A 24,766-nucleotide genomic window follows, 5' to 3' on the forward strand; every position below is an offset into this window, starting at 1 on the left:
GCTGATGTTTTGAACAAATACTCTGAATATTCTGTACATTGTTTGAAGTAATCAGAGGAGGCAACAAGTCATTCCATAAATCACTCGATCAATTGTTTGTTGGACAGAGAATCAATATCATGCCATTTGGCTCACCTGCACAACCCGCATGTCCAATCCAGTCTCAGAAGACAGCTGTTCCCGCACATGACGGGCCGGTTTGGGGGAGTTTTTATAGGCATTTTTTAATGTTTCCAACTGTTTGGCTGTGATGGTGGTTCGGGGCCTCTTAGCGCCAGCTTCTGAATCATCTATAATAGAAAATATTCCTTTAAGTTTGGAACATGAAACAGAAACCAACATAGAAGATCACTACATGCCTATCAAAAGTTTTGAAATCAGACAAAATTGAGAAAATACCAGTGTTTGATCTAAATATCCAATTATTAGTTTGCAACATGTAATTCAGCTCCCAGAATCTGTATGCTTATTGTCTTATTGATAATGTTATATGTTTATCGTCTATGTTTTTATTTTAATTGCTTGTATTGTTGTGATTATTGCTTGTATTGTTGTGTTGGGCTCGGCCTCATGTAAGCCGCACCGAGTCCCTTGAGGAGATGGTAGCGGGGTACAAATAAAGTATTATTATTATTATTATTATTATTATTATTATTATTATGCTGAATGCTGTCTGTTTTATTATTCTGAATTTACCTTAACCATTTTGATACATGGCTTCACTTGTAGTATCCAACATTTTGATCTATGAGTAAGTTAACCCCGATTCCTCCAAACTAGCAGAACAAAGCAAATACACACAAAGAGGTTTGTGGAATGCTGTTTAACTTGACATTTTAGTGTCTAGATCACAATATGCCTCCTAAATATTTTACTAGTTTGATTCTACTCTTAATTTTACTTCTACCTACTTAATTTTGCTTTGCTTTTCATTCAAAACCTGCTGCACACACATTCCAGTGTACTCTCAGTCCTGTTGTTTTCCACATCCAATGTCTTTTCTAGGCAAACAAAGCTATTGTGATTGTTCCTATTCCCTGACAATCAATGAAGGAATATGGAAGCAACAAAAGGCATGTTGCCCAGCTTCTTCTTATGGAGACAAATGTAGTTATTCTAAAACCTATAGCCATCTGTCCTTTAAAGAGTAGTTTCCTGGCTTGACCGGATTAGCATGTGTGGCCAGATTAGTATGTTTGTGAGAGCATTTCTGAGTGTGTTTGTTCCTGCTGTCTGTGTGCTATGTGCTCTAAAAATGGAAGTGATAAATGAGAGCTTGTGTTTGCATGTTGAATTCTGTATTGTGGAAGAGGTATTAAACCTTTTGCTTCCAGGAATGTGCAGAAGATTATTTCCACTATGACATATAGTTTAAAAAAAATGTTTTGCATTATTGTTGTACAACAATTTTTTTAAAGCCTCTGTATTGCACAGACATTTTGAGTGTTTAACATTGGAAACAAAGTAAGGGGGTCACTGTCGTTTGCTACCACTCGACACATCAGGGCTTTGGAGCTATATAGCAGTATTTTGGAATGAGTTCACACATTATTCGATAGCACTGCCTGCAAACATATAAATATTCATGCCTTGTGTTTGTGTGTCAAGCAAAAACATGGGACTCAAATTAGTAACAACTAAATGTAAATATATTCTGCAGGTCTAACCATGCAATAAGGAGGATTTCCCTGATGGTCTGCCTTTTAAAAGTGGCACATCTGATTCTCTGCCATTAAACTTTTTTTTCGTGTCAGGAGCGACTTGAGAAACTGCAAGTTGCTTCTGGTGTGAGCAGGCCCGTAGCCAGGATTTTGATTCGGGGGGGGGGGCTGAGTTTGATTCGGGGGGGGGGCTGAGTCTGAGTGAAAGAGGGTCTATCCTAGCAAACCTTTTGTATCGTTACCCCAATACCCCCATGCATATGAGATATATTGAGCATGGTGATCAGATTATGATATGAATAAACATAACAGTTAAATAATGTACCAGTAAGGCCTTTTCGCAGACCACCATGAGAATTTCGGCTACATGCCTGGGTGTGAGAGAACTGGCCATCTGCAAGGACGTTGCCCAAGGAATGCTCGGATGTTTTACCATCCTGTGGGAGGCTTCTCTCATGACCCCACATGGGAAGCTAGAGCTGACAGTGCTCACCCCGCTCCCTGGATTCAAACTGCCGACCTTTAAGTCAGCAGTCCTGCCAGCACAAGGGTTTAACCCATTGCGCCACTGGGTGGTCCAGGGGTCATTAAAATGAATTTATAGAACAGCTCCATCAGTTGTAATTTAGGTCCAAATAATTGCTGCCAAATTGTTACACTAAGGGCAGCCACAGCTTCCGTCAGCAGTAAAAAAAAATCTGTATAGCTGGATTGCTGCAGTGAGTAGCAGGCTTAGCAGCCCTTGCAACAACAGCAGCTCCTTTTCTGGAAGGTGTATTTAACTGGCCAGAGGGTACAGTGGATACAGAGGAAATCCTGAGCCATAGACACACAAATCCCAAGGCTGAAAATTCAGATTCACCTTCATATAAACGTACTTTTGTCAGTTAACAGAATGCTTGGTTATAGAATCAGTTCCATTACAGAGTTAACCGTGCTCTTTGGCACATGTCTCAACTCCTTATTTGTTACTCTGTGGGCAAAACTTGACTACACTAAAGACATTGATACCCCTGAGTCAATAATAGTAATTGAGCAATATTCAATCCTTGATCTCCCAGCCATGCCTCTCCCACCAATCCGCGGAGCACAAATAGGCATTGCATCACCGTAGCCAAATTGATTAGGTCAAAATAGAGTCCTTAATTAATGAGAAGTCAGGGCTTGTCAACATGAAATCCATTAAAGACCAGTTCGGTTTTAATTTCAGTCAGACTCTGTTTGGCAGTCTCTGTGGATTCATTAGTGTTTGGTGATCTATAGCCTTTTTCTGTCTCACTTCCCTCAACCCAACCCCCAATTCTGGGTTTTCTACCTACAGTAAATATTGGCATTTTAGACCTCAGGATGAAAAATGAGAGACTTTTGAGATTAAGGGCCAGATTAAACTGACATGCCATATACAACTCGGTTGCCTCCAATAGAGCTGAACCCTGGGGGCAAGGATTTCTATCTCTCATGGCCAGTCTGTTGAGAATCTAAGCCTTCCTGAGATGGAGTCAGGAAAAATAAAAACCAAACATTTACATCAGGGACCAGGTGCTTACAGGAAGTGGATAGGAATCAAGTATCAACTACTGACCCAATTAGAGATCCAAGCAGATTGGTACAACTTGTGAAGTCTGATTTGGCCAGGGTGGTCCACGCCTTGGTTACATCCAGACTGGACTATAGCAATGCGCTATACGTGGGACTACCCTTGAAGACGGCCCAGAAATTACAACTGGTACAATGGGCAGCAGCCAGGCTCCTTACTGGAGCAAACTATAGGGAGCATACAACGTCACTATTAAAACAGCTTCATTGGCTGCTGATAAGTTGCCGAGCCAAATTCAAGGTGCAGGTAATGACCTATAAAGCCCTAAACGATTCAGGCCCTCGCCTATCTTTGCAAACGCATCTCCATTTATGAACCGGCGCAAACTCTAAAATCTTCCTGGGAGGCCCTCCTCTCGCTCCCACCACTGTCACAAACACGGTTGGTGGGGACGGGAGAGAGGGCCTTCTTAGTGGTGGCCCCCCACCTCTGGAATGCCCTTCCAAGGGAAATAAGACAGACCCCATCCTTCCCCTCTTTTTGTAAGAGTGTGAAGATTTGATGGCTTCAACAAATCTTCGAGAGTGACCAGTGATAGCTCAGCTCAGACACTGTCCGTGTTATCCTGTTCATTCTCCTAACAGGCCCCTGGAAATAGCCCATCCCCGCTTTTGTTGTTTATCTACTACAGTACTGTACCCAAATGACAGTCCCATCTTATTTCAATATATATCAGTCTTGACCCAGCCTTTTAATTGTTCTGACCCATTTCTTTTCTATGCCTTAACAAATAGACATGAAGAGCAGGCAGGATTTTCACTTTAATATTTATGTGTTATTTGGTAATTCTATGCTTATGTTGCTGTTACTGATATTTTTTTTTTGTTCATGTTGTGGCTCTGTATGTTTTGATGTTGTTGCTTGGAAACCACCCTGAGTCCCCTGGGGAAATAGAGCAGTATATAAATATATTATTATTATTATTATTATTATTATTATTATTATTATTATTATTATTATTATTATACCAGTGAAGGAAAGGGTAGTACAAAGAATGATGCATGACAAAGAAATAATAATAAATGGGGATCAGAGCCATTTATTATGATCAGAGTCAGGCCCGTAGCCAGGATTTTAATTTGGGGGAGGAGGGGGGCTAAGTTTGATTCAGGGGGGGGGGCTGAGTGAGTGAAAGAGGGTCTACCCTAGCAAACCTTTTGTATCGTTACCCCAATACCCCCATGCATATGGGATATATTGAGTATGGTGATCAGATCATGATATGAATAAACATAACAGTTTAAATAATGTACCAGTAAGGCCTTTTCGCAGGCCATCATGAGAATTTCGGGGGGGGGGGGGGGGCTGAAGCCCCCAAAGCCCCCCCCCCCCCCCCAGCTACATGCCTGATCAGAGTTTAGGAAAGGAGGGCATAGTCACATCCTTATTCAAGCCTAGTGAAAAGGCCTGGACTTGGATGCATTTCCGTTTCTCTTAACCTGTATTAATGGACAGAGAGAGTGCTAGCATTGGATTGTATGGGTGCACCTACATTGTAAGCATTAATATGGTTTGACACCACTTTAACTGTCATTGCTCACTGCTATGGAATGATGGGGGTTGCAGCTTTATGTGGTTTTTAGCCTCTCCGTCAAAGAGTACTGGTGCCAAACTACAAATCCCAGGATTTTGTAGCATTGAGCCATAGCAGTTAAAAGGGATGTCAAACTGCATTAGTTCTACAGTGTAGATGCACCCTATAGTCTAGACACCAAAACAAAAGAAAGTGTGCTATAAGCAATATGGTGATGTAGCCAGGACTCACAGGATGAAGAGACAAAACTTTTTATTAGCAGGAACTATGAGATCATTTGCCACTACCTCTACCCCTTGGGATCTCCTATTCACTCTGAATTTAGCTGCAGTCCCAAAACAAGTAGATTGTCTCAGCAGCAATGTGCTATCGTGAGCTAGCCTGATTGTAATTTGGTGTTTGAGGAGGGTGTTACAAAAGCACTCTTGCTGTGAGAGATCAAAACGGATAAAAGTTATTTTAGATTCACCTGGCTGCATTTTGCACTTTCCACAGAGATGTTGCTATAGAAATAATCCTGGCAGGAGCCTACACTTGAGATTTTACCACTTAGCACAAATTAATGGTAGGAAAGGTTTAGGGCAAGAGTAGGAAGAAGGAAGAGGAATCTAAAGAAGAGAAGGAAGATGGCACCAGACTTTAGTATTATCCTAAGAAAGGGTGGCTCTCTGGGCCTCTCCACACAGCCATATAATCCAGAATATCAAGGGAGAAAACCCCACAGTATCTTCTTTGAACTGGGTTATCTGAGTCCACACTGCCATATATCCCAGGGCAAAGCAGAAAATGTGAGATTTCCAGCTCTGTTTCCAGCTTTAGGGACCATTCCACAATAATGTCTTTGTCTTCTCTTTACCCAACAGGGTTTTTCCTTTCTTGTGATGTAAAAGATCCCCAAAACATAAAGCTAAAACTTGAGTGTTGACCAGTTTCTGAGTTGAAGGCAACATAGCTATTATTTAGAATCTTGTACAGAAAAATGAACCAGCTTGTCGGATACATTCCACATTAAGTGACACATGAATCTGCTCACAGGGGCAAAAGGACCCACAGCATCCTTACCTATCTATCTAGGGCTATGTTACACCTTTTTCCCTAGCTCAAGCAAAGGCACAGAAGGTACCTATGTACTATGCAATGTGCACTAGAATAACAGTGTCACCTTCAGTTTCATTCATGATCCACTTCCTTACGGTGGTTGGTTGGTCACCCATGGACCCACCTATTCCATGAGGATGGGGGGTCATCATTCTCAGAAGACCCCATCCCTTCCTTGCAAATAAGTTCTGAAATTTTATTGGCCCACAGAAAGTTTTCCAAGCCTGCTTGCTCACACAGATGTATGCCAGTCATCTGTGGCACATTGACAGCCTGAAAGAAAAAGACAACCAGTTGAAAGAAGCTCTTCTGTCTCGTCGTTCAGAGACAATGCTCAAAAGCCACCTGAATTCAGCAGCTACTTACAAACCCTAAAGTCCTTAAGTAACAAAGCTAAGCAAGCGAGAATACACCACACCCATTGTGGCTGGCATCTTTGCTCGGACCCTACCGTTCTGCTTAGCTGTCTCGTAGTCTTCCTTGCACACCAGGCGCCCGTCTTCCATGAGGTAGAACTCGTCGCCGGTGGCCAGCTGGCGGTTGCAGATAATGCAGGCAAAGCAGTGCAGGTGATAGACAAAGTCCTGGGCTTTCCTGACCACCTGTGTTGGGGGGATTCCTTGTTGGCATGCTGTGCATTTTGTCCCAAAACGCCTGCAAAAGACAACAAGAGGCAGTGCCTTAAAACCAAAGCTATCCTGTGTAAGGAGAGAGGAAAAACAACAACCTGTAATTCAGAGAAAAATAGGTTTCAAAAATAACTTTTTTTTGTCGCGTCAGGAGTGACTCCTGATGTGAGAGAATTGGCCGTCTGCAAGGACGTTGCCCAGGGGACGCCCGGATGATTTCATGTTTTTATCAACTTTGTGGGAGGCTTCTCTCATGTCCCCGCATGAGGAGCTGGAGCTGACAGAGGGAGCTCATCCGCCTCTCCCCGGATTCAAACCTGCCAGCTGTCAGTCTTCAGTCCTGCCAGCACAGGGGTTTAACCCACTGCGCCACCGGAGGCTCCATGATGGGAAAGTAATAACTAATAATTAAAATGTATTACAAATCTAAACAATGCCAAGATTAATTATGTGATTTAAAAACCTGCAGAATTGGATCACAAATACAGGCTTTTAAAACATAAATTTTGAGTTACTTGGGCACTCAATGTTTTAAGGTCTTGAGATAAAGATGAAAACCAGCTGAGAAGGCAAAGCTATCCTAAGCAAGGATGACCAAGAGCTTTTGCAAGAGCATTAAGTGCTTTACAAATAGAAAAGCGAATGGGGAGAAAGGGGAGCCCTTAAGGCAGTGACAGGCCCAATTATGCATGGCATTTCACACAGCAGGCCTTTGACTTCCTCAATGAAAACCAAAGGGCCCAATGGCTCAAAGGAAGGATGGGGTTTTAATTGCTCTTTAACTAAGGGCAGTGTGGACTGTGGATTTGCCCCCACAAGGACAGCGCAGATTTTTTCCCCTACATTATCTCTAAATAAATTGCAGCCACTGCTAGATTAATGTAGCATCACAAAGGACCTCATCACATGGAGGTCCATGATGCGAGGGACAGCAGGGGAATATGTAGGACAGCGAGGCAACTGTGGGGCAGTGAGTTGAATCTGTTACCCAGCACCCCCGCATCATCCACATCACCCGCTTGCTCATCACACACCAGAAAGTGTACCTTTCTGGCATGCTCTCGTGCTATCACCAAGTCGTAGAAGAGTTTTGTCTTTTTGGCACCGGGGAATGATCCTAGAGGATCCTTATCCTCATAGAAGTTTGAAAGATGGAAAGCTTTTAGGATTACACATGGAGAAAAGTATGTTAGTACAATAATATGAATGCTGATGAAGCGCTCATGTAATTTAAGAAACTGACATGCAATACCAGTGTTGCTTTCTGTTAGTACAAACTGTCCAGAAGTAGATGAAACAATACTCTGATATGTTTTGATGAGGGACCTCATCACACCCACCGCTGGAATCACCGAGTATCACCGCAGATCATGGTGATCTCGGTGACACCCACCCAGGGCACCCGCACCGTGCCCCACACCATTCTAGCTTCCCCCCACCTCATCACATGGGATGGCTCAACCCATCTTTCCTAATGGAAAAATGGAAAGTCTCCTGTCGTGCGCTGCAGTAATTTTTCAGCAGCAGCAAGGTTTTCTGAACAGTTTTGCTACAGAGCTGCTGCAAAAGTACTTTTTCAATGTGTGATGGGAGACTATGGGCTCCTTGAAAAAAATACAAAAAACCCGTTGTCACCACCAATGTTCCAGCATTCTTTCAATTTTAATTTTACATTTGGCCTTCCCACAGTTTTAATTGTGTGTTGTCTTATTGATAATGTTGTATTACTTTATTGTCCATGTTTTTTTATTTTAATTGCTTGTATTGTTGTATTTGGGGTCGGCCTCATGTAAGCCACACCGAGTCCCTTGGGGAGATGGTAGCAAAGTATAAATAAAGTGTTGTTGTTATTATTATTATTATTATTATTATTAGGCCGTGTGAAGAGGTCCCAGATCTCTATATCCCATTAAAGATCAGATGTTCAACTCTTTTACTGTAGAAAGCAAGCCTACAAAGTGATGGGCTACCTCCGCTGGGGCTATATGAGAGCCCCTTTCATCCTTGCAGACCTCTGACTCTATGCCAAGTTTTCACTGTAGCATGACATAGTGATGCCTGATGAACACCTCAGGGTCCTCATCTCTGCTTTAGATAAATCTACTCTCAGATGTAACATACCAACATTTATCAACCAATCGTTACTCCAATCGTTATCCCCCATTCCTAGTTTCTCCAAACTCCATTTCCCCCCAGTTATATAGAACATATTCTGCTAACAATTTGGCTATAAACCAATGAAAACAAGAATAAAATGCAAAATAAATCAGGATTGGTGTCAAGGTACCACAAGTCTTCTATTTTTATCCCAAGTTATTTCCTATAGTACTCAGCTATACGTCCCATCAAGACAAAGATCCAAAATGCATATTAAAAATTCTGTCCAAGGAAGGCATTAACTGGCCAACCATATCTTCAAACAAAACAGACTTGCAAGAAAAGCATGTTCCTGTGGTCTTCGAAATTACAGCAGTTTGGGAAGAATCCCACTGCTGCATATTGGTCTAATGCTTCTTTTCTAGTGATAAGATTTTAAACTAAGAAATAGCTGAACTATACGTTTTTTTTTTCAGTTTGAGGATCAGGCAAAAAGTACAAATAAAAACAGAAGATATAGGAAAAATTACTAAAACAGAAAAATATTTTGTCTCCCTTAGTTAAAGCAATGGTATTCCCCATAGTAACCTACAGATGTGAGAGCTTGACCATAAGGAAGACTGAGCGAAGGAAGATAGATGCTTTTGAACCTTGGGTGTTGGAGGAAAATTCGGAGAGTACCTTGAACAGCCAGAAGATCCAATCAGTCCATACTTCAGGAAATGAAGCTGGACTGCTCACTAGAAAGAAGGCTTTTAGAGGCAAAGATGAAGTACTTTGGCCACATCATGAGAAGACAGGAAAGCTTAGAGAAGACAATGATGCTGGGGAAAATGGAAGGAAAAGGGAAGAGGGGCTGACCAAGGGCAAGATGGATGGATGGCATCCTTGAAGTGACTGGCTTGACTCTGAAGGAGCTGGGGGTGGTGATGGCTGACAGGGAGCTCTGGCGTGGCCTGGTCCATGAGGTCACAGAGAGTCAGAAGCGACTGAACGAATAAACAATAACACTAATTCCCCATAGTGTCAAGCAAACATAACCATCCCCATGAAACAGAACTGAACAAAGAAAAACAATAGTTCACATAGTCTTACATGAACGTTTTCTTCTTACATAGTTTTCAGAAACTATTATTGGCCAGTAAATATGTAATATCAAATGTTTTATCTATCTTTGTGGGAAAAATAGTCCATAATTAATTTCCCCATTTTTCCAGGAAAATAATTTTTTTAAAGGGGGGCTCTCCCCTCCAATTTTTGCTATATTTCTTCCAGTTCTTCACATTCCTGTTCTTGATCACAACTGCAAAGACATAGGGTAGTATTTTATTTAGGTAGCAATCCCTTTGAATGAGGTAAAAATTGTGTTTGCCGAGTACCAGAGATGAACACTTCAAGAGCTTCCATTGTTGATATCAGCAGTTTGTAATTGCATTACATAGTAAGTGTAAACTCATACGATGCAGTTTCACTCTGCATTATAAGCCAGTGTAGATTGGGCCTGAATTTCAACTCCCAGCAGCTCTTGCCATCATAGTCAATGGTGAAAGATGCTGAAGTTTCCAATTCAACCATGAGTGGAGCTCCACATGGTTCCCATCCTTGGTTTACATAAAACCACTGGTCCAATTCCCAATCTCATGACAACAGAAAATATATCTGAAAGATTCCTTTACCTGGAAGGCATCTGCCAATTAAAGTTGGAATTGCTGGACTTGACAGACTGGTAGTCATGGTCTGATGTTCTGCAGCTCCATATGTGCTTTAATATAGGGTCACTCAAACTTTTTAAACAGAGGGCCAGGTCACAGTCCCCCAAACTGTTGGAGGGCCGTATTATAATTGGAAAAAAACACGAATGAATTATTTGTCGTGCAAAAAACACTTAAAACAATACAATAATTAAAATGAACCATTTTAACAAATATAAACTTACTAGCTGTACCCGCCACGCGTTGCTGTGGCCAGCTTTCCCTCTTTCTCTCCTTCTTTTCCTCCTTCCTTCACTCCCTTTCCTTCCTTCCCTTCTTTCCTCCTCTTCTTCCTTCCTTCTCTATCTCTTTCCTTCCTTCCCCCTTTTTCTTTCTCTTCTGCTGTCTCTTTTCTTCCTTCTCTCTTTCCTTATTTCCTTCCCTCCCTCTTTCTCTACATGTTTTCCCCTTCCTTCGCTCCCTCTTTTCTTCCTTCTTTCCCTTTTTTCTTTCCTTCTCTCCTTTCTTCCTTCTCTAACTTTCCTTCCTTCCCCCTTTTTCTTTCCCTCCCTCTTTCTCTCCTTCCTTCTTTCCTTCTTTTTGCTTCCATGCTTCCTTCTCCCTTTCCTTCTTTCTTTCCCTCCCTTTCTTTTCTTTCTTTCCTTTTTCCGCCCCTTCCCTCCCTCTTTCTTCCCTTTTTTCTGTATTGTCATTTAGCTTTTGGGGGCTTTTAAAGTCCTTTCTGCTGTGTTTTTCAGTGTTTTATGAGTGAAGGACATACATTGGGTTGTTAGGTGTCTTGTGTCCAAATTTGGTGTCAATTCGCCCAGTGGTTTTTGAGTTCTGTTAATCCCACAAACAAACATTACCTTTTTATTTATATAGATTAGTATTTCAATGGGAGGTGTGGGTCTGCTTTTGGCTGATGAGACAGGATTGTTGTTGTTCTGTGCTTTCAAGTCATTTCAGACTTAGGTTGACCCTGAGCGAGGGCCGGGTAAATAACCTCGGAGGGCCATATCTGGCCCTCGGGCCTTAGTTTGAGGACCCCTGCTTTAATACATCAGCAATCTTTAGAGCTATATAATTTTTTTCCAGGGTTTGAATCTATTGAGTAAATGCCCTTTAATCCCTAGCAATGTGGGTTAGATGATTTAACTCTAAATTGCATTTTTGCTTCTAACACTGTACCCGTATATTTTAATTAATACAGAATAACTGCCACCCCTTAGTTGACTATATTTCAGCACTAATCCCAGATTAAAAACCTCACTTCACTCACAGGCATAAACCAAAAAAGAAGGAAGAAACCTAGATATTTATCATTCTGCCTTTTCAATGCGATGTTTACACAAACATAAATCCCACTGCATTCAATTGGGTATATACCAAAGTACACTAACCTAGGATTCCAACAGAAATAATTTATTTTATCTGTTCTAAAGAATATCAATAATCAATTCCAATTGAGTGGCCAGGCATCACAGAGGAATAAGATTAGATCTCTGCCCACACCATCTGTAGGCATGTTTCATGCTCCCACCCTCCCTTTTAATCAGTACCAGTCGAGCATCCCAAGGGGACGTGTGCTGCGCGTGGGGCCCCGCAACAAAGAAGTCCCTCTTCCCTGACCTCAGAGGGGGGAACGAGAGGAAGGTCTCCAATGATGAACGAGTGGCTCGTGCCAAGGATAAATGTCAGGCGGGCAGTGGAAGGCAATCCTTCAGGTACCCAGGTGGCCCACAGCTGTTTGGAGTAACAACTGCTTTATTTCCAGAGTCTTTCCTAATAGACCCAAGCATGGACCTTGCCTTTTCAACAGCTGCTGTACATTGAATTGGCATATTCATTAAACACACTCCTCCCTTAAGACTTCTTTAAACCAACTGTTGTAGTTTCGATCCCGTCAAAGGAAGACCTTTTAATCTCAATGAGCATCACTTTAAACCTACGCATGCATCTTTGCCTTTGGAAGAGTTTTAGTGGCTGCTCATTTTTTAAAATTTTATTTGGCACTAGCTGTCTTCTGCCAGTCCGCATATATGTGTTTTGCGTGTGTATGTGTGTGTATATATTTGTGTATATGTGTATATACAGTGTTCCCTCGCTACTTTGCAATTTGCTTTATGTGGACTTGCTGTTTCATGGATTTTTTTTAATAAAATGAATTTAAAATAATTACATTACAATGGGCCTCATTGTCGCTTCTTTTTGCTTATTCTGTCGATTGCTCTGGCTGCGAGTGGGTGTGCTTTGTCCACCTCCTCATTCTGGGCAGGGGTGCAGCCTGTTGGAGGCCCCGATGCCGCCCCAATAACAATTCATGCCAGATATGAAATATAGTTCAAGGGTATAAGCCACAAGTCTTATGGTTATTGTTAATTTACTGGGTGGCGTTAAGCGAAGCCAATTAGGTGCAATATGGCGATAGTAATACTGATTGTTGTGATGATTGCTCAAATTATGGCTGAGATCACCCAAACATGCCATCAAAGTATAGATCTCCACTATCCTACCTATTCAGTTTGAGTTGGGTTCAGTTTACCCTTACTTTATGCCCAGATGTATCTTGAGTTTAAGGCTAGTCCTTGTCACGTGTTGGGTGCACCTCTGCAGCTGGACAGTAGTTGGGAGATGGAGCAACATTCAAGAGCCTTGCGCATCCAAAGCAAGGGGCATTGCACAAGAAGATACTAGATTCACCCTTTAGGTTCCAACAATAAAATATGTCAGTCTAACCCAGGCATGTCCAAAGTCCGGATCAGGGGCCAATTGCGGCCCCTGTTCAAATTTCCTTCTTTCTCCAAGCCTCCTTTCCTCTTTTCTTTGAGTTTCTTTCTTCCTCCCGTCCTCCCTTTCTTGACTTCCACTCTTCGTTCTGTCTTTCTGAAATGATTTGAGGGTACACAACAACAACCACCCTAATTAACATGACTGTCTCATCAGCCAAAAGCAGACCGACACTTCACATTGAAAGACTGGTATGTTTAGGTTGGTTAAAATTGTTCTTCATTTTATATATTGTATTGTTCTTTGAATAAGCATATGCAAAGGAATGCATTCATTTTTTTCCAAACAATAGTCTGACCCCCCAACAGGCTGCGGGACCATGAACTGTCCCTCGGCTTTAAAAGTTTGGACACCCCTGGTCTAACCAGGGGCTATCTAAGAATACGCCATTCACCTATGTATCTCATGCTAACCTATTTATGTCACACATTCCAGATACTGGATTAGTATACAACTTTTTAACTGCCTATACTCTTCTCTTTATATTCAAATGCCCAACAAGTAAGAACAGGTAGCTAAAAAGGAAAGGAGACAGATTCGCCCATCATTTGAAAAGACATTTGCATCACCAGGATAATTAACATCTACGCTCTTTGCTTCAAGAAAAAAGAAGTTGGATTTGACACTGGAATTACACATAAAAGAGACTTAATTGAATGCATGTGGATAAATTTTTGCAAAATCTCTGTCCCTACTTGTTATTTCAAGGTAAAACAAGGACTGAAAAGGTCATGAGGGGCTTATATCAACTTTATTTTTTTTAAGTGGCCAAATAGGTGCATAGAGGACAATTAAAATAGGCTAGGTTGTTTTCATGAAGTCTTTCTTAGGTACTGTTCCATTATCTGGGTGAAGGCCACAAGGGGGTGCTAGAGAGAGAGAGAAGGATAGTCCATTTTACGGGGGTGGAGGGTGGGTTGAAGGAGTGAAACAATTCCTCCATTTTCCTGTTATTCCCCTCCACACATGTCCCCTTCATGGAAACAACCCTCATTTATGAAATGGGAAGTGAGGAGGGGGAATAACCATCGAAAATGGGGAGAATGGTTTTTCTCCTTCAATTCCCCCCTCAAAAAATTGAGTATCCTTCTCTCTCTAGTGCCCCCTTGTGACCTCCACCTAGATAATGGAATAGTGCCCTTTCTTATAATAAATAGCCAACATTCCGATTTTCTGTTTTTTTAAAGCCTCTCCTTGATGGGGAGATATTGGAAAAATAGATATTTAGTTATATACAAATTGTATGTACTTTACCAGCACTGAAATGTAAGAAAAATCAGGCTCTCTCTGTATCAGAAACCCAAGCTGACAGAACAAGCCAAGCTGCGTCCAGGCACAGCAAGAGGGAGGTGAACATTCCAGGGAGGAGGCATGTTATCTATACAGAGACTGGTACAAAATAGCCCAGGCTATAGCTAAGTAAGGAACCTATCCCCCTCTCTCCTGACAAGTCAAAGTAGGCCCCTTGATTGATGAATGTAAGCTGTAAGTTGTATGCTGCTCTTTAGAAAGAAATACAGAGACATGCCTTTTGTATGTTGGAAGATAAAATTTGATATTCCTATGATGCTAAAGTGACGCAGTGAATGATGTCAATGAATATAGAAGCATGTTTCTTTGTTGTATAAAAGGCAGTCAACGCCTTTATTGGGCACTGGTTGCTTTTGGACTCAGCTCCACTCCAGGGTCCCAGCTGGAAATAAACATACTTTTCTATCTCTAAAAGGATCTTTCTTGATAGTACCTCTCCTATCATGCTGCAACATCCTCAACCTAAAATAACCTGAAGCATTGGGCACAGCAGGTGCTGCAGGAAGTGTGTTGCCCCAAAGCCCCACAGTTGCCCATAAAAATATTTTCCAAAAAAAGACATAATATAAAATACAACCTTTGAAGGATCTTCTCTTCAAGAAGATCAATAGAAAAGCAGGTGTGCCTGATGACTGAGCTACCGTCTGAATACTATCTGCAATGTCTTTCTCTCCATCCAAAGCATACTATGTCTCTGGGCTGGCATATACTCATAAAGCGACATTAAGGCACCTTGAAGGCACCACGTTTATTTTAAGTGCCGGAAAAGCAAAGTCATAGTGTTACAGTTCGGCCACACAGCACCTTGATTTTATGTCCTACCTTTCATAACCTAAACTACAGGTCATTAATCTGCAAAGACAGGAAAGAGAGTACAAAAGTTCCTTATAGAAATCACCTCTTAATTTTTATTAATATTAACATGTGACTGCTGGTTAGTAACAGAAACAATAGACTGCTAAGAATCATTCACTTCCTACTGTGTGCACATATAACATGCTGGTTTATGCAAGCTTATGAGAAAAATAAAGAGAACCATAGAAGTAGGGAGATAGAACCAATCTTCCTGGGTCTTTCTCTCTGCATCCCACAGCATATCATGCTTTCTGGAAAGCTGCTATGAAAGGCAGCAATATGGAAAATGAAGCAAGGGTCTGCCAAAAAAAAAGTGCAACTGAATCCTACTCATTACATATAAGAACAAAAAGATGTCCTTGCTGAATTAGACCACAGGTGATAACAAATTCTTCTGAAAGACAGCAAAGACAACTTGGAAGATGTGGCTACTCATATTCTTCATATCCCACATATTCAGCACACAACATTTTGATAGTTAATTTCCTGTTTACAGAAATATGCTCCAAACAGAGAAAGACATCCTCATCCACCCAGTGTGTGTGTATTATGTGTAATATGGTCATGCTATGTAATATGTAATTCAGTGGTTTGAGCAATAGACTACAGCTCTGGGAAACCAGGGATCAAATACCTGCTCAGCTATGGAAACCCACTGGGTGATTTGGGGAAATCACACATTCTCATTCCTAGATAAACAACAACAACAAAACTTTATTTATATACCGCTCTATCTCCCTGAGGGGACTCAGAGCGATTTCCAAGTAATATCATCAATACATACAGAGTAAACAACACAAACATAAAATTAACAAAGCTATATATATATATATATATATATATATATATATATATATATATATATATATAATGCTCTGTGCATAATGAGTACCTTAAAAACAAAAGAACCAATGAACGAAATCACACCAAATTTGGCAAGAAAACATCTCACAACACAAGGAGTGACCATCACTCAAAAATTATGATTTTGTTATTTGGGAGTTGTAGTTGCTGGGATTTATAGTTCACCTACAATCGAAGAGCATTCTGAACTCTATCAATGATGGAATTGAACCAAACTTGGCAAACAGAACTCCCATGACCAACAGAAAATACTGGAAGGGTTTGATGGCCATTGACCTTGATTTTGGGAGTTGTAGTTCACCTACATCCAGAGAGCACTGTGGACTCAAACAATGATCGATCTGGACCAAACTTGACACAAGCACTCACTATGCCCAAATATGAACACAGATGGGGGTTGCAGGAAATAGACCTTGACATTTGGGATTTGTAGTCACTGGGATTCACAGTTCACCTATAATCAAAGAGCATTCTGAACCCCACAAATGACAGAATCAGGGCAAACTTCTCACACAGAAAACATAATCAAAGCCCTCCTGACAAAGAGCCATCCAACCATAGATATAGATAGATGTATATGATCCACACACAGAGAGAGATAAAGTATCCTAGATTTGAAATGGACCCCTAAAGAAGGACAATGATATGTTGCATGTTCCATGGTGGGCAAACCAGACACTCTCCACGTCAACACTGACAAAGAAACAGCAAGAAATACTGTTTACCCACAAGCATCAAGAAATTACATATATTAGAAACCAACACTTTCTCATTACTTTATTTTCCAGATCAACAGAATGGGCCACAGCAATGCGTGGCAGGGGACAGCTAGTGTAAGCATAAAAATCACAATAGCACATATATATTTAAAATAATAAGGATAAAGAAAAGGGCCAGCTCCCTATGAACAAATCTGGCCAAGAAAAATTCCTAACAGAGGCATCACAACACAAAAAATGGCTTGAAGGTTTACAATAACATCATAACAAATGCAATTTTTTATAGTTTGATCACTATGACCTTCTATGTGATTACTACTCAGCAGATGTATCTGAGAAAGTAGTCTACAAAAGCTTGTGCTATCCAACTTCGTTCTCTCAGGATCTAGTCAGATGCAGAGAGCTGCCCGTTTCTATATACTTCTAATCCATTTTGGGATTTTGAAGATTTCCCTCTTGTTGTTTTTTTTAAAAAAAGAATACAGAGTGGGAAGGGACAGGGCTTGCCTGTGTGATGGTTCTGAATGCAGGAAACAACAGGAGAATGGCTAACATCCACGTGTTATGGGAAGTCTATAAATTAAACTAAACAATTTGGACTGCAACACTATTATATGCTGTGCTAGGAAGACACACACAAAGCAGGAAGACCCCTGCTTTGACAGCTCATATGATGAGGTCCTCAGTTAGTATCTAAGTTGCTAAACGAATCCTTTGCAAACAATATTCCAAGCTAATATGGCTATGTCTTTTAACTCATCAGGTGGAACATGGTAAATGTGAAATGTAGGTATTCACCATGATAATCCCCATAGGTCAGGCATAGGGAAACTTTTTAACTTGGGGGCCACATGGTGGGCCAGAGCAGAGTGTGTGGGCCAGACAGGAAGGAGGCCAGCGGGGTGGTGTAGGGGGAGCTGCAGCTTGCCTCATCCACAGCTGCACCCAGGAAGCTGTGGTCATCAGCACTAGTTCTGCGCAGAGCCTCTACTTGGCCTGCACCTTGGACTCCACTGCCACGGAACTCAGCTGCTCCTCACTAGCACACACCCCTTCTTCTGGGCCTCTGGACCAAGCAACAAGGAGGACAGCTCCTCCTCTTCCTTTTCCTCCACCGCTGCCACCTAGGTAGGTATGCTTCTGCCTAGGGCTCTCCTTCCCTTCCCTCCTGTTCCTGTTGTTCTTCTTTCCAAGGGGGAACTCACCCTTGAGGAAGGTGGCGACGGCAGAGGAGGAGATGGAAGAGAATCCGCGCTTCTTGTTTCTAGGAGCAGAAACCTGGAAGAAAGGGAACACACTGGCTTCACGCGTGCCAATGAGGACTAGCTAAGTCCTGTGGAGGTTGAGTCCAAGGTGCAGGCCAGGAAAAGGCTCTGCTTAGGGCTGGTGCTGCAGCTGCATATGACTTCCAGGTCTCCTCTCAGCATGAGGATGTGGGTGGGCTGCCACATACTCATGCTTATGGAAAGGTGAAAGAGAAGAGGGTCTCAGAAAAGAGCCCAGAGGACTGTATCCGGCCCCTGGGCCTGAATTTGCCCATATCTACCATAGATAGACTAGAGTCCCTCTTTAAAGAGATTTAAAGTAAACACTGAGAATATTTACACACACACACACATATGTTTATTACAATATAATGGTATAGTACAATATAGTAATATTTAATACTGATATTGTACTATGCTAATAATATAATATATTGTATGTATATGTGTGTATATGTGTGTGTGCGCGTGCGTGCGTGTGTGTGTGTATATATATATATATCTTGTGAGCCGCTCTGAGTCCCCTTCAGGGTGAGAAGGGCGGCATATAAATGCCGTAAATAAATAAATAAATAAATAGATTTTGGCAGAATCTTTCAAGAGCAATGATTACACTTTAATATATCTTCCTTTTATTCACAAGGCATGAAAAATGTTCTTCTTTGGTAAAAAACAAAAACAAAACATGTTCTTTAATGGCACGTGTCAGAGTCTACCAAGGCTTAGGAAATGTGGCTAAGTAAACATGTCATTAGTTACCATGGGAAGCAGAAGCAATTGCTGGACATCAGATCAATTAGTTTTTAAAAGGCAAATTAATAAAAGGATATGTGACAGCATAAACACATTAACATGGAAAATTCATTCCCTTCCTTTCCCAGTAGAGTAATACATACAACAGCAGCAACTACCTGCAGAGAATAACTGGCTTCATGGGGTTTGTAAGGAACTGCATAAACAGGGACAGCCACGTGAGTCTAACTATCCCTTTTGCACATCACACCTAAACAGAGATGCTCTGAATAGCATGGACAGATTTGAAACACATGGATATCACATTCACTTAGGAGCCAGGATTGACTTTAGCTCCCTGCTGAATAGATGCTCAGCAGCAAATCCAGGATTCATGGTGTGGAAAACTCACTTCAAGTCTGGGACTCTCAGGACTGATCACAACAAAGCACGCGTTGTGTTTCGGGGCAATGCGAAACATTTAAAAGACTGCCAGTCTTCCCTTTATCATTTCAATGACTTTTAATCTTGAGCATTCAGCACATACTCATTGTTTTTAACATTCTCCCTTGATCTCGCTTCGCTATATCTTTTCTCCCATCAAACCATGAAAAAACAAACACTTTGGTTAAGAAAAATGTGTTTCACAGATAGAAATAAATAGAAATGTGTTCCCCTCACTAGGTCTCATAAAAGTTAAAGGTATGAACAATAAAATAAATGTATAATAGAAATGCACAAAGAGTTGGAAGAAGTCCATTCAGTCCAACCCAATGCCATGCAATGGACTTGGAAATTCCTGGGATCCACCACTCAGATGCTTGAGTACCAGACACGTTTGAACCACTTCAAAGGGGTCTGATGTGCTCTCAAAAACTACATAGCTATCATAGATCATTACAAAGAGGCTAATAACATGGAAGAAGAGAGGAGACACAATTTCATAATTTTATCCTGAATCATTCAGCTGGCTAAAGCCAGCCCTGATGAGAATAATAGCAGTTGATTGTAAAATTCTTGGTAATTGGTTCTGTGGATATTCATTTTGACCTATCTGTACCTCTTAACTTGGTATACCAAGAGTAGAAAAGTACACCCATAAAGGCCCCCCAAGTGTGGCCTCTGAACCCTTCTCCGGCATTGAAAAAATAAAATTCAGGGTTTTTTTGTCCCTGCCTCAAATGCAATATGGGGAAAGCAAATTTTAGATCAGAATAGAATGACTTTATTGTACACTGTAGAACAAAATTAAATGCTTCCCCTAGCACACATCACAAAAACAACACACCCATCCCTCTATACATCAACCACCATTGCACAGCACCAATGCCACATCAATGCAAAATCATGGAGTTCAATATAGTTACATCTCTAAGATAAAAGCAATCTCTCAGTCTGTTTGTCCTTGTCTTTGTCACCCTGTACCGTCTGCCAGATGGTAATGTTACCCCTACAAAACTACCAAGCTCCCCATCACACCCCAAGAAAAATCAGCTAAAAATCAGCCAAAACTGAAACAGCAAGTGACACAACATCACTTCTGCTCATGTTCAGTATGATGTGCAGCTTGCAAAACGGATGTGAAAACTGTCCCTTCCATGGTCACCTTTCTGTGTAATAGACCCATCTACATTGCCACATAATGCGGGTTGAAACTGTATTACATATATGGTCAGTGTAGACTTATATAATGCAATGTATTGTAGAAGGCTTTCATGGCCGGAATCACTGGGTTGTTGTAGGTTTTCCGGGCTACATGGCCATGTTCTAGAGGCATTTTCTCCTGACGTTTCACCTGCATCTATGGCAAGCATCCTCAGAGGTAGTGAGGTCTGTTGGAAGTAGGAAAATGGGTTTATATATCTGTAGAAAGACCAGGGTGGAGCTAGGTGTGAATGTTTCAACTGACCACCTTGATTAGCATTTAATGGCTTGGAAGTGCCTGGGGGAGTCTTTCCTTGAGAGGTGATTTGATGTGTCTGATTGTTTATTCTGTTGTTTTGCTGTTGTAATTTTTGAGTTTTTTAATACTGGTAGCCAGATTTTGTTCATTTTCATGGTTTCTTCCTTTCTGTTGAAATTGTCCACATGCTTGTCGATTTCAGTGGCTTCTCTGTATAGTCTAACATGGTGGTTGTGAGAGTGGTCCAGCATTTCTGTGTTCTCAAATAATATGCTGTGTCCAAGTTGGTTCATCAGGTGCTCTGCTATGGCTGACTTCTCTGGCTGAAGTAGTCTGCAGTGCCTTTCATGTTCCTTGATTCGTGTTTGGGCAATGATGCGTTTGGTGGTCCCTATGTAGACTTGTCCACAGCTGCATGGTACATGGTAGACTCCTGCAGAAGTGAGAGGATCCCTCTTGTCTTTGCTGAACGTAGCATTTGTTGGATTTTCTTGGTGGGTATATAATGCAGTATAATTATATAATGCAGTTTAAGTGCTTCCACACTGACCATATAGTAAAGTTTCAAATGGAAGACTGGGTGGTTGAGGTTGCAGATCTTGCCCAGATCACTAAGCTTGACATGGGCTCTGAAGGACAAACTGAATGAAGACATTTTGAAAAAATTGCTTCTTCTTCAGCCACTGGGGTGTCCAAGAGGAAGGAGCAAATAGTTTCAACCTGCATTATGTGGCAGTGTAGATAGGCCCTATTACAACTTCCACCCCAACTATGTTTATCTCATCAGCTCCATCTATACATTTCAAATAGAAAAATCTTACTCCCCACTGCATGCACACACAGATGGCTAGCCTGTAGGCCTACAGGTGAAAAACTTAAGTATGTTTTGAAATCTGGTCTTCTATTGTTATCTGAAGAAAAATTGTAGTACATTTTCTTTCCTTAGAAATGAGCCTTCTACATTGCTATATATTGCCGTTGAACTGCATTACATGAGTCTACATTATATTGTGATTGCTTTTATATTTTATCTGATGTTTTTAATTGTTTGTGTTTTTTATCTGTAATTTTTTGGGCTTGTCCCTTGTAAGCTGCCCTGAGTCTCCTTGGGAGGATGGTTGGCGGGGTATAAAAATAAAGTTGTCATCATCATCATCATCATCATCATCATCATCATCATCACACTGACCATATAATGCAGCTTCAAACTGCATCATATGGCGGTGTAGATGGGGCTCTTGTTTTTGCTTCTATCAGTCATAACTTAAATCATTGATGTCTATACATATTCACAAGAGGTGTCTCTGAACGCAGCAACACCAATAGGTTTATTTGTGGAATGAATGCTGATATCCTCACTTTCTTCCCATTCTTTTCAATCTTAAATGCCATATTTTGTTATTTTATCTACCAGTTTTGTTTACATCCTGCTATTTCGATCAATGAACTGAAGGTGGCAGACAAGGTCCCCTCCCCTTTATGTTCACAGCAACCCCAACATTTTATCCATTGCAGCAATCTAGCCACTACCAGGCCCTTAGCCAGGATTTGGTTTGGGGGGGGGGCTGAATTTGGGGGGGGGGGGTTCGGGGGGGGGGGGCTGAGTCTGAGTGAAAGAGGGTCTAGCCTAGCAAACCTTTTGTATCATTACCCCAATACCCCCATGCATATGGGATATATTGAGTATGGTGATCAAATCATGATATGAATAAACATAACAGTTTAAATAATGCACCAGTAAGGCCTTTTCGCGAACCACCATGAGAATTTCGGGGGGGGGGGGGGGGGCTGAAGCCCCTCGAGCCCCCCCCCCCCCCCCCCGGCTACATGCCTGGCCACTACCAAACTGATTTTGCCAGGAAAGTCATTGTGCATCAAATAATACACAAGTTCAACAATAAGCAAAGCTGAAGAGGCAGAATTTCTCCTACCCTCTTATGTCTCTCTTAAGGCCTGAACCTATTGATAGTCCCAAATAGAGATCCATTAAAGCAAGCACAATGCAAATAGAAAAAGTGGCTTCACTCTTTTTTCCAACTATGTTCTTTACTTCCTAAACAAAATAAAATCCCTACACATTTCAAAATGAAGATAAATCAATGCTTACACTTGACTTCTCGTTTTAAATATAAAACCACTGTACCATTCAACCTTTGCTAAAATTGTCTTTTACTAATGATTTGAAAATGAATTTTAGAGATTAAGGATGGTGCACAACATGTTTAAAACAAACAAACAAACAAACAAAAAACCAAATAAGCAGAATCTTCAATGTTTTGTGATGATAATGAGACAAATGTGGCCAAACAACATTGGCTGATCAAGATGGTAAAAATGTTAAAAAGGCATATAAACTAGGAGAGAATGCAGCAGTTTGCTTTGTCTGATCCCACTGGGAAGAGCAAGGTGGCATCTCCTTCTGCTATCTCTCACTCCTTCTGTAATCACAACCTACTTTGCATTTTGAATTTATTTTCCAGCAACTGAAGTAAGCTGAGGACAAAGGGGGAAAGTGTGGGGAGAAGAGAGAAACAGAGACATCTTTAAAGTAGCTGGGAAGGTGGGATATTAGAGGGTTAATCAAGACTGTCCCTGCCAAATCAGAACAGTTGTGTTATAAAGTGACAGCACCCCCTCCTCAAAAGTTTAAGAGCAAGAAGAAAACTTCAAACAAAAGATACGATTTTTTTTCTTTATTTTAAAAACATTTTCGGTGGTTTCAAAGTTTTGAAATGTTGAAGCTGCTGGAGGCTCCGGAAGGACCTCTAACAAATCTAAACTCTTTAATAAATGTATAAAATGATACTTTCTGTGTAACCTATATTGCTTGTATACTGTATCAATTTTTAAATGTATAAACTCGTATCAAATGTATCTTGAAGGTATCAGGTCTCCCCATACTTCACGTTTGCATAAGTTCCTGGGAGCAGAGATCACTATACAATTAACAAAATCTTCCTAGCGATCTCCCACACCAGATAAAGTCAAACTCTTTTGTGTGTATATATGTGAAGCAGGTTATCCTTTTTGTCACCAAGATGACTTTAAGATGTTTTGCTGTTTAGAGAAGGCTAGAGGCTCATCACTTTCACAGAAGAGAAGGCCAAACAAATATGAAAACATTAGTCTTCTGAACAGGTAGCCAAGCTCCTGGGCATTTGGGATTATCACATTTTGTCTTTGAATCTTACACCTTTGTCTCGCATAGAACTGGACACCTATGTTAATCAAGAAATCATCTGCATACCCATGTCACCACTTCCCCCAGTTTTGTGCCCTCTCAGGGGGCATTCCTGCAATCGACTAGACCTTTAAACTTTATTAGAACTAAGATTGCCGCACACTGCACACTGCACTTACCCTATAATCCTTATATACCACCTGTCACATCAGCACTTTTAATTCTGTACCCATTACACTGGCCCGGCCAAGTTTTATTGTGTTTTGGTGTATTGTTTATTGCTTGTTGTTTAATATTGCTTTAATTGTTTTTAATTTGCTTTAGGTTTTGTATTGTTATGTTGTATACTGAGGCCTTGGCCTTTGTAAGCCGCATCGAGTCCTTCGGGAGATGCTAGCGGGGTACAAATAATAATAATAATAATTAAACTGTCCAACCATCAGCTGTTCTTCTTCCTGCCACAGGGATATATTCCTCTGGGCTGTGATGTCAGGGAAACTTCTGACCAATCCTTGTGTGGATTCTAGCTGGCCCTGCTTTTCAATTAGTTGAGTGAGAAGTCTGACTAGCTACCAGAATTGCATAAAATGTTGTGTTTTTCAATGAATTTGCGCATGTACCTTTGAAAGTATGCTCCTTGTACTTGCATCATTTTTGGCAAAATTACAAAAAACCTCAGTAGCTTTACCTTCAACCCAGGCCCCTTCTACACTGCCATATAATCCAGATTGTGAAAGCAGATAATACACATCATCTGCTTTGAAGTGGATTGTATGAGTCTACACTGCCTGATAATCCAGATAAAAAAAGCACGATGGCAGCGCAGGTCGCTGCTGTGG

At 41.1% G+C, this 24,766-nt stretch overlaps 1 protein-coding gene across 2 annotated transcripts in view; it reads right to left on the reverse strand.

Annotated features, from left to right (window-relative positions):
- Window positions 1-24,766, reverse strand: part of LHX4 (LIM homeobox 4) — a 98,538-nt gene that overhangs the window by 9,105 nt on the left and 64,667 nt on the right. For both annotated transcript variants that reach the window (XM_060774456.2, XM_060774457.2), the window contains 2 exons: window positions 6,342-6,544; window positions 136-290 (listed from right to left, as the gene is read on the reverse strand). In XM_060774456.2, coding sequence (XP_060630439.1) covers window positions 136-290; window positions 6,342-6,544 — 358 coding nt within the window. The remainder of the gene's footprint in view (window positions 1-135; window positions 291-6,341; window positions 6,545-24,766) is intronic.

This window comes from Anolis sagrei, chromosome 4, assembly GCF_037176765.1.
Source record: "Anolis sagrei isolate rAnoSag1 chromosome 4, rAnoSag1.mat, whole genome shotgun sequence".
Classification (NCBI taxonomy): Eukaryota; Metazoa; Chordata; class Lepidosauria; order Squamata; family Dactyloidae; genus Anolis; species Anolis sagrei.